Raw genomic sequence first — 11,393 nt, 5'->3', positions numbered from 1 at the left:
GGCTTACGGAAGATGGGTGGAACGCTAGGAAAGTGGCAAGGAGGATGTTGGAGAAGGTCTGTGGTGAGGAGGTGGAAATAGCGAGGATGGTGGAGAGGAGGGGCGACAGAGGTGATAGGGTGCTGGTAATGGAATTGAGTGGTAAGGAAGTAGCCCAGATGGTGTTGCGGAGTAAGGTGAGGATCATGGAGGACTGTGGGCTATACGTTGATAGGGACCTGTCGTTTGAAGAGAGAAGGATGAGGGCGAGGGCGGGGGCGAGGGCAGAGAAGAGGGAGGGGAAATGTGTGGTAGAAGAGGAAGGAAGGGTAGGAATTGAGGGAATATGGTGGTAATGAGATGCAGAGAAGGAAGTATGGTATAGAGAGAAGGAGGAGGAAGATGAAAAGAAGAAAGAGGGGGAAAAGGATGACGTGAAAGGGACAGGGAAAAGCCAGAATGGTGGAATGAAACAGAAGGAAGATGGAGAGGAGAAAGAAGGGTCAAAGGATGAAGAGGAAGGGACAGGGAAAAGCCAGGTTGGAGGAACGAAACAGGAGAAGGTGGATAAGGAGTGAGAGGAATAGTGGCGTCGGTGGCAGTAAGCGATGGGGGGGNCGGGGGGGGGGGGGGTGAACTGAGTAGCTCCCCTGGGCGCGGACGGAAACCGGCGCGCACTAGAGCAAGGGGTGCTGGGAGTGAAGGGCGGAGACATGGAGCTCAGCAGAAGGAGGAGACGGAAGGAGAGGCAGCGGGTCAGCGCGTGAGGAGAGAGAGAGAGAGGAAGAGGCAGTGTGTATTTGGGTGTAGGGAGGAGTGACGGTATAGGAGGAGAGGGAGGGAGGCCGGGGTGTAACGGTGTGGCCCGGCAAAGAATGCGTGTGAGTGTGGTTTCTGTGCGAGTGTGTAGATGGTTTGGATAGAGGAGAGAAGGGAGGAAAGGATTGGAGGCGTGGGTGGGAGAATGAATGAGGAGGAGTGAACGTAAGTTAGAATAATTCCTAGGGTATAAAATATGTGACGAGTATTGTAATCAGATTGTAGCCCGAAAGGGAAGCCAATAAACATACATACTATATCGCAATGTTCATTAAGACCTTTTTTGGGTAGAATTCTGCCATCTTGATTATACTCAGAGATATTTCCGGAAAATGGTTTTCGTCAAAGTAGAATTTACTTTACCCGTTCTGTCGCTCCATTTCAAGACCATTTTTCATCAATATCTCGGAACCTCTGCAGAATAGCAGAATGTTTATGATGACCTCTTGTTTATGCAAATTCCAAATCCGCAAAAAAGGTCTTCTGCCAAATTACATCATCTCGATTAGATTCAGAGATAGTCTCGGAAAACGGTTTCTCCTAAATTCTCCGGAATTCTCCATGGGACTTTATTTTGTAGATTTTCACTTTGTTTACAAAAAAGGCCCTTATGAAAAATTTGCTATTGCTATTGCAAAAATGACCTTCAGGAACAGGAATAGATAAATTATGGTCCAAGGAAGACCATTTCCCAGAAATATATCGAAATTTGTTGAAAATGGACAAATTTTCCGAAACACCATTTTTGGTAGATTTCACTTGGTTGGCAAAAAAGGTTTTTTGGAATACTCAGATACCTTGATTAGATTTCGAGATATTCAGAGATAATGGTCTTCCCTGGATTACATTTGATCTATTCATACTTTTCGAGGTAATTTTCAGTAAATATCTCGGAACCTAAGCAGACATTTCTTGTGAACGACTGTTGAATTCTGCATCTAAGATTTTTTGCAAAATTTTGGCATCTTCATTGCGGTTTGAGATAATTCCCTCGTAGAAATTTCGGCTGGCGAAGCGACTTTGTGCGTCAGGGCGACATTTTGTAGGCGCCTACGCCCGTACACGTTAGACTCCGCTTGTAGAAATTTCGATCGCCGGAGCGACTTTGTGCGTCGGGGAGCCTATCATGATCAAAAAACGCAAGGTTAACATCACATAATATAAATGATAAACAAATGAAAACACAATGAAGCATACATTGCGTTTTCATTTGTCTTTAATTTGTCATGCGATGCGAACACTTCATTTATTCTTCATGATAAGCCCCTTAACACACAAAGTGGCCCCGGTGATAAAAATTTTTATCAAGGGCGCTGCGCCCGGATTCTGCCCGTGTTGCATTTAGCATTTACACCGCACCTCTCCGAAAAGCCACGTTTACGATACCCTACGGTCTGTCAGACCGCTACTCCGTCTGGATCCCATTTCCCGTTTGTTTGAGCGAATAAATCAATACTTCTTGTAACTGAAAGTTCAAATGAGGGCTAAAACGGGGAAAGGTCTGTAAAGGATTTTTGTCGGTGCTCCACCAGCAACTATCCCAAACTATTTTGGGCATCTCCTCTATCGTTCAATTAAGTCGGGCGCCAGCTGGATTTTCACGGAAAATCCAACGGTAAACCGGCCTCAGAGGATAACTCGTCTACCCTGAGGACTTCTCGTGGCGGGGCTAACAANGAGGATAACTCGTCTACCCTGAGGACTTTTCGTGGCGGGGCTAACAATGCCGAGCCAGCATCAGCGTAAAACGGTAGAGTAGGCGAGGTTCACCATACTAGGAGTATTTCACTCGATCGATCCTCGTCTTTTCAGCCGAGAGACTGCGATTAAGCGTATCTTCCAGGAGCTATTCCTCCATGTATCTTTCGCCGAGGATGTTTCCATTCCTCTGACGTATTCCTTTCCTCTCCAGAGTGGCTCAACTCTGGAGAAGTCGACCATCACTTGCGAATCCTTCTCACTCCTCGGAGCGCCGAACACTGAGAGGCACATGCGACACAGGTATCCGGAGACTTGTTCTCACCCACCTGTGCCCACCCCAACTCAACCTCAATGCTCGGTAAAAGCACTATCATTGCGGGCCAACACCCAGAGTACTCGTCGTGGAGGTACGTGCGATGAGGCCTCCAGGAGTCGGCCTAACTCCCGGCCCACGGATCCACGCCAACACCACTTCTTTCGTCCGAAGTGATGGATCCCTGAGAACCTGGAATGAAAACACTCCACGTCCTCAAAGTAATCCGATCCTTCTGTTTGGGACGCCGAAGCGTCCCATTCTCTCGCTGTTCCGGACCTTGTCCTCACAACGGACCCCCCATAATCCATAATGGACTAATGCCACTTCCAACCGTCGTCGAGGACCAGACGATTTACATCCGCTCGACTCCAATGCCTGTCACCGACTGTCTAAAAATCTCCTAGGGCCTTCTCCCCCTAGTCTGAACATCTCAGCGGCGGTGGGTCATCCGTTACCCCACCACCACCAATCAGCTCGACGGCAATCGAGGGGGCGCTAGTCCTCTCACCTAGCCGTTGGTCCCTAGTCTAACCCGATAGCGCTTCTAGAATCGCCCAGTTGGAACGCCAGTACGTTGGCCCGTTTCCCCCAAACACAGCTGGGCGAGTTTCTAGATAAGGCGACAGGGTATCGACAGCCTCTCTATAATGTTCAGAAGCATGGTTTCACCCAAACCACGCCTCTTGGCATTATTTGATTGGTCTATTCACCTCACGCGCAGTTCACTTGAACCGCCGTTCGATGTCACTCTCATCTCTCGCTCAGCTTCTTCAGCTGGCGTTAGATGTCGCTCTCTCTCTCTCTGTCCCTCACTCTAACCATTTTTAACTCATGTGTTTTCGTGTTGGTAAAACAGTTTACCGTAACGAGAAAATCTCGTTACAGGTCAAACAAGGAAAGGTTAAACAATGAAAGGGTCAAAGGGGGAAGGGTTGAATATAAGAAGCAAAAAGTATGAGTATACTTAATTTCATTTGTTTTTCTTCACACATAAATGTTTGTTATAAAAATTTATTCATATAAATTTCGCCTGTTAATCCTTGATTATCGAACTAATAAAGATATGGCATTCATTACGAATAATTGTTGCTATTTTTTTTCAATTCCCTCAGGGAATAAATTACAAGTAACATTGGTGATTTGATGGATTTATCGGGGCAAAAAATTGTCAAAAACGTTTTGTATCCATTGGAATAGATGAAATAGGACGCTATTGGAAGTTTGATTTTTTTTTCTTACATTTATCCATAGTTATACACTGTGAAAGTTTTAATAGCGGTCCCACAGACCATGAGTTCGGTGTAAAGGTTAACAGAGATGAGTTGCTGACCGCACGAACAAAATTCATATAAAAATTTGGCGAATTCGTTACCAAATCCTAAGGAAATTCTATTGACAATGCTATCAGTTTTTGGCCGATTCTATTGAAAGATTCTGCACCTTTACTGCGCCTTTTTTTATCGATAATGTTCAATTGAAACTATGTCATGGAAAAAATCAGTATGATTTCATCTTCACATACAACTTTTACAATTGAAAGATTCTCTATATAAATTCCTCGCTATTAATTTTCACAGTTTTTTCAATCCATCAATTTATTTTTTCCATGAAAACAATCAAATAAAAATACTTGAAAAAATTGAGTCGAACTATTTCCATGTAAAATGTCTCTATAGAATAACTTGTATTGAAATAGATAATTCTATCAATTTTTTTTATTGAACATTCCTATTAAATCATAATGCGCAGACAAGCTGGGAAATTTTCAAAAGAATAGTTCAAAAACTGATAGAGAGTTCCATAGAAATCCAAAATAACTTTCTAATTAATTCACTAAGTTTTATTTTTTAAGTTTTTCCTACGGGATAGCCGATAGGAAATGGTTTTCCGGTATTGTGACAGATTGCCATTTGTGAATTTTATTGATTATTAAACCCAATGTTACCAATTAGTAATTACTGCAACTTGGGGGACGACGACCCTAATTTTCTCACAATTTGGCAAAAAACATCTTGGGAAGATTCGTTATTTGAGATAGTGGCCTATTATTCGTATTTATGATACTTTCATCATTCTATTGTTTTTAGTCAGTATTTAACACGTTCTGCAACGAATTTGAGATGCAAAAAGAACCCCGTCCGTGAGTTTGCCCATTTCGGCCGCTAGGCGTACTCGCGGGGACGTTCGTGAATGCGCTGCTCAGGCCCTTATGCGGAGCGTCGCCGGGAGACTGAATGCCACCCTGTCAAGTCTGAGGGAGCTCCAACCGACTTTCAATTTCTACTAGGGAAGACCAGCACATCATCGTTCCCAATGTCAAATTCACCTGTCCCGGTTTGTCGCTTTATTACAAGGTCATTATTAATGATTACTGATTCTGCTTGTATTTCAGCCACTCACACAGTTGCGGATTACCTTATTTCATTTCGTTTTCATATTCAAGAATAAGAAATTCCATACGAGAAACCAAAATAACAGACTCCCAAATTTTTAAATAATAAAAACAAATAGGGATTACATTAGTTCATCACAATTTATTTATACACTCATGCAACATGTCGTATTTCGATTTCATCCTTCCGGTTTTTTTATTATCCACACAAAACTCCGCCCACACATTCATAGCGAGCATCTAGAAGGCGTGGCTTCTACCTCGTTGCCAGCATGCGGTTGGAGTAGTCAGTTGAAACACCTACTTTCAGTCCATACAATAACGATAGATGCCCTGAAACATAAAGTACATCAACAACAAATACAATGTTAAAATACTGAAATTCAATATTTTATATGACAATTGCCACTGCAGGAAGGAAGGAGTGAATTCACTGATGAACGCACTGTACAATTTTCTAGTGACCTGATTCTGAGCATTCTTGTGTTCGGATGAATTACTCATTTATTTGTTGTTATTTGGATATTCAACCCTCTTTTTCGTTGTATTTTCATCATATGATCATGCGTTTTTCTTAGTTTCAATTGTTATCGTATCACATGGATTTGACGGTTCAATGTGAATGACTTTGAATGAGAAATTATGTCCAGAGAATAATCTATTACAATGGTTATGATCGCTTATCGTCACATTGTCAATAGCAACCGATTCAATATGAAAGGTATAAATTATCATATTCGTCTGCGATTTATGGAACGCATTTCATTTTTTGTTGTTCTACAGTGCGTCCATCAGTCTTTTAACTCCTTTCTTCCTGAAGTGACACAATCTCAGACGAATTATGAAATTCATACTTGACATGAAGCACAGAGGGAGTAATTGCAAGTTGTATAACTAATCGACTATCGATTGGATATTTCAGAATTCCAATTGCGATCATAACTCATTGTCAGCAACAATAGGAATCACTAACAAGTTCATAGAAGTACAAAGCCGGAAACTTTCTATTATTAATTGAAAATTATTCATTGATCTTCCCTCATTCACCGTCTTCCATTGTCTCAGAACGAGAATTCAGCTATCCTTCATGAATTCTTCCATTCTCTTTCAGGTCTATCATGTAGAACGTGATAATGAATACAAATCATGCATCAGAGAATTCATCAGTCTATACTTTTCATTGCTATGTACTCCGGGCTCTTACATCGAAATCATGTCTACCCAGGTAAGAATTATCAAGGCTGGGAACAAGGATGGGAACAAGCTTGAATGACCCCTGGTTTGGCGAGACTCAATGGCTCAGGCTTTAGCCAGCCCTGTTTTCATTATCGATAGCTCAATATTATGATAGGCTCAATTCACGCCTATTCCAGGCCTAGAGTATTAAGGCTGACAACATCAAGGTTCATCCGGGGTTTAACCAGTCTGCAAGAAAAGAGTCTACTCTTAATTCATTTCCGTTATTCTTGAAATAATAGCCATGAATTAATGATGGTGAAAACGTTGTTATCCTTTCCACAAATATTTTCATAATTTTCCGCCACATCATCCAAGCTAAGCCCAACCCAGGCGTGCAGCAGCCCTTTCAACATCTGGCTGGAAATTTTTTCTCTCTAAATTCTAATTCTCTTAGAATTCTTTAATGCCTAAAGGAGGTTAGGCGGTGTTTGAGGTGAATTTGAGAGTGAATTTCTGTGGTTCCCGGTAGCTTAGTCGGTAAGAGTGCCCGGCGCGTATCTGGGAGACCCGGGTTCGATTCCCGGCTGGGTGAAGCGGAAATTTTTTCTCTCTAAATTCTAATTCTCTTAGAATTTTTTTTTTTTTTGTGAAAATGGAAAATTATAATTATCCGCATCTGTGATTTATTGACTTCTGGATTTTGAACTCATTAATACATTGGCTTTTTATTTTATTCAGTTCGTAAGAGGTTTATTCATGGATAACCAAAAGAACACAACAAAATTATCTCATCGTAAGAAGTTTTAGATGGGCTAGTGTAAACGCACTGGACTACGTACGAGAAGGACACCACATCAAATTCCCCCGAATAGGAGCAATTTATGGAATGTTCAATTTCATTGTATTTCAATGATAGGTCTGTAGATAGCCGTTCAGTACAAATAATTGATAAAAAATGATTATGAGAATAATTTGTTTAAATCCTTTGTTAACGCTATCTGGTTATTGACCGTTACTAACCGTCCTATCCCACACTTTTTTATCCATTTCTTGAATTCGACAGAAAGGCGAATAAAAGAATCAGAAATGATTCAAAGAAATGGCTATAAATAATCACATAACTAGTTAAGAATCGCGATTGAGAATTTCAATTTTCTTAATTCAAGGTTTGGATCAGGTCTATAAATTAAGCTTCAATTTAGTTTATCATTTTGAGGCTGAATGAGGGGTGATTGAAGCTTGGCCTCCAGCCCTGATTGAGAATTTTCGAGTCTAGATTCAGGGTTTGATGACCCTTGTGTCCATCGTCAATTCCTACCTGGGTAACTTTTCTGGCGCGGCGAGGGTAACTATCACGATAGCTCGCCACACCGCGAGATTTTCGCCTACATTCGATAGGCAGGAATCACGAAAATCCATGTGTGGCACTCGGAATAAAAACAGAACATTTCAAATCAGGTTAGTCGTCCTCGCCTTCGGCACGGCCAACATAGCCCCTCTCAGCTCGAATGAATATTATTGCTCTTGGACGGTAATCTACTATCCATTATTATAGTCATGGACACTTCCCGGTCTCAAGATGAGTTGATCAAATGATAATGCTAACAGTTTGGTCAAATTTAGCCCAAATTATTGAGACATGACATTGTCGCATTTATCTCGGCATCTAAACACTGTTGGATCTCGGGTATTACAACATTACATCGCGCTGAGATGGGGAAACTTTGAATATCATTACTAACGAATATATCAAACAAATGATCCCTCATGAGCTCCGCATCGTACGTGATTATTATCGGATCTATATCATACATCAAAGTTATTGTAAATGCAATAGCAAAAATGCCACAATCGATAAAATTGTTTTGCTGCTGCACTTCAGGGAAGATTACGGCATTTTCATCAAATGAATGATGAGGGAATAATCTTTCCAAATAGGGCAAATCGAGATTTGCACTAGGTTGCTATGCTGTTCCACGCAGTGAATCATATACGTAAACATTTTCCGTATCGTAGTTAGCACAAACCCAATGCGCGCCTCCACGATTGAGTATTTGAATATGTTTGCGTAAAGGTTCGATTGGCTCGATTCGCCACAAGGCATCTCTAAACGATCTGGAGCGATACTAATAGAGGTTCTCCGTGGCTTGCGATAATATTCTCCCAAAAACGTCTATATCAGTAGCTTCTAATTGACGTTCGGTATGATCAATCAGTAAGGCGAAATCTTCATTTGAAAGTTCTGTTGCCAAGAATTCATCTGCTTTAAAGTCATCGCGTTCCTCATGGTGAGTGGATTCTGAGTCATTTAGTATTGTTTCATCTAAAGGCTCAGGTATTTCATCATTTGTTGGATTATCACGTCTGTAGCTATAGGCTAGGTAGGCTTGATAGCTATAGGCTAGGTAGGCTAGGTAAGCTTGATGGCGCGATTGCTGTGAATGTACTTTATCCCGTAAATCCATACTTCTTCGGTGTCTACTGTCAATAATTTTTGGAACCATCCTAGTTTCATGGAATTCACACAGTTTTCCAAACATTTCATCTCTCCAGAAATCCTCATCATGAGTTGTCGGGATAAGAATATGACCCTGAGCAGTCGCTACGTACAAATTGCAATTGCGCTTTTAACTGATTGCGAGGCTGCCAATGACTTCATAATATAAGTGATTATTTTTCTTCATCTGTTGTTGTTTATCCCATAAATTCAATTTCTACATAGCCTCTTTCATGGACAAATTACGAACACTGCAAGGACAATGGATTATCATAACATCATCGCCTATAATACCATCTGGTTTTGCAGCTAAGAATGCATTAGTTCTGTCGATAATTGCCCCGCAGTCTTGTACAGGTAGACGTTTTTTGATGTCTGCTTTGATGTCCTGGCTTCCAGACGGAAGGCCGTCTGGTTGAGTTGGTTTCATCAGAAGGTAATGGAGGCATTTTCTTCTTTTTCACGAATTTTGTGTTGTAGACATTCTTTCTCTGCGTCTGCCACTCCACATCTATAAGCTGTTGAGGAGGTATTTTATTCAACCCTTCGTGAAGAGAATTTCTAAGATCCTGACTATTGAACTGAATGGCGGCCATTGGAATGCGAGCCGGATACATGCCCCTTAATTGAACATTCACACCTTTGTGGTAAATATACTTTGTCAAAAATGAGTTCAAATACTCGGCGAGATTCGCCGTGTTTCCTGCTAACACATGTTCAGCTGCGAGAGCCCATGTATTCATGATTGCTTGCAACTTATCATATAATCCATTCTCACGTAAAACCGGAATCAAATTGATCTCATGCTCTTTGTTATTGCCGTCACAGAAATATTCTGCACACTCCCGATGAGATCCAAAAACATGGTTCAACACATTTTTCATGTCCTTTTTCACATTTGATATTTTCGTAGGGGTTGTCATTTATTCCTCGCTCCTCCAACAGTTGGCAGCACTCGTTACCGCCGTGCAAATTGATTGAATTTTCCCAAAAACAATTATTTTCAAATTTTTAGCTTCCTCCGAACGTCCAGGTTTGAATTTTGCTATCATTTCTCGCATTTCTCGCACTCGACATGGTTGCAGATGACAGCGACATTCCCCCTTGGATACCATAAAAGTTCAAAATATGGGTCAGCATCTCTCGTTTTCTTGATTACGCTGCTGTCACCGTCTCCAATGAGTTTGTTATCAATCAGACCATGCTGCTCCAAGCTCTGTGTGAATGCTTGTACAATGACATCGCTTTCCACAGAGAGGATGCTTCAATCTCCTGGGTAATTCACAAAGTATCTGTGGGGTGGAATGCGACATTTGTTATTATTTGCGTGGGTACAAACAATACAATACCGATTCCGGTAGCCAACAAACAATATTTTCTTGGTAACAACACCAATGATTACTGCCATCCCAGACTCTGCTTGGCCACCGTTGTTATAGCTCCTCGCAGGCCAGAATCCATCAACAATTGCGGAGCATGTTGGAATTCCGTTTATGAGTGAGCCCATTTCAATTCTACGTTCTTCTTTAACATTTAATATGATTTGTTCCTCTGATATATGTATATATATGGTGACCTTCACCTTTGCTATATTTCTATTTATTAATAGTAATCGGGGTGGGCAGGCTCAAATGAAGGAACAATAAGGGACAAAGTCAAATAAATAAATATATTCTTAACTGTTTACAATACGGATCGTCAGAAGACGTTATTAGAGCCTTTTATCTTTGATCCAGGGAAATGAGTAAGGCCAGGCTGCTTTTGTACACGAAAAAGAAAATGGGGGAGATGCTAATTCTTTTTAAGACAAAGGGGAGAAGATAGTCCGGTCCAGGGAAATGAATAATAATCTCAATAAACTCACTCTTCAATCAAACTTTACTGGGGACAAAACAAGTGTGGGCTCACCGTTGGGGGTAATGACAACGGAAAAAATGGTAAATCGGGAAAATGGGGGAGGGAACTCGTACTCACGCGTCTCGCTACACTGGGCTTCTCCTCAAATCTGGGGTATCTCCTACTTCCTGGGGGTTTCCACTCAAATGTTGAGCCTCCGGTTCTCCTCGGCGACTCTTGGATTCCAGTTATTAATTATTGGGATTGTACCCGGCAATTCCTCCGCTTAATTTCTCCCTCCACTCGTTCAATGGAAAAACCCGTCTATATACAGGGGCAGCTGTCTAATGAGCGACGATTCAGCGCTTCTTCTCCCCGTTCTTTCCCCCTTTTCTGCTCCACCTTTCTTCGGTTACGTCTTCGAGGGGCCAATCAAACTGATCTACATGGATTCGTGGGGACAATGCAAGCACGAGTGAAGTCGATGATTGAAAGGCGTGACATTTTCGGGGGCTCTTGCGTGGGGTAATGCTTGGGGGCACTGGCTCCTGCGGTTTGCGTAAAAAAGTCGGCGATGACAGCAGCAGCGGGTGACGTTGCCTCGCTGTCTCAATTCCGGGGTGAATGTAGTTGAGCAAATGTGGGAGGGGGGAGGGGGAAGGGGGGGAAGATGA

At 41.9% G+C, this 11,393-nt stretch overlaps 1 protein-coding gene across 1 annotated transcript; it reads left to right on the top strand.

Annotated features, from left to right (window-relative positions):
- Positions 1-44: 44 nt before the first annotated feature.
- LOC107045395 (high mobility group nucleosome-binding domain-containing protein 5-like) lies at positions 45-557 on the top strand. The gene is made up of 2 exons (XM_015267672.1): positions 45-171; positions 346-557. Exons 1-2 carry the CDS (start codon positions 45-47, stop codon positions 555-557), a joined length of 339 nt encoding a protein of 112 aa, XP_015123158.1.
- The last annotated feature ends 10,836 nt before the right edge of the window (positions 558-11,393 follow it).

This window comes from Diachasma alloeum, unplaced genomic scaffold (genome assembly GCF_001412515.2).
Source record: "Diachasma alloeum isolate Michigan unplaced genomic scaffold, Dall2.0 Dall_scaffold_00925, whole genome shotgun sequence".
Classification (NCBI taxonomy): domain Eukaryota; kingdom Metazoa; phylum Arthropoda; class Insecta; order Hymenoptera; family Braconidae; genus Diachasma; species Diachasma alloeum.
Note: the sequence above shows the minus strand (reverse complement) of the source record. Positions and strands in the feature narration are given on the sequence as shown.

Excerpts from the sequence above, each read along its gene's own strand:
- LOC107045395 (XM_015267672.1), top strand. The coding sequence starts at position 45 with ATGTTGGAGAAGGTCTGTGGTGAGGAGGTGGAAATAGCGAGGATGGTG. Across the intron at positions 172-345 it reads AGCCCAGATGGTGTTGCGGA|AGAAGGAAGTATGGTATAGA; the intron begins GTAAGGTGAGGA and ends AATGAGATGCAG.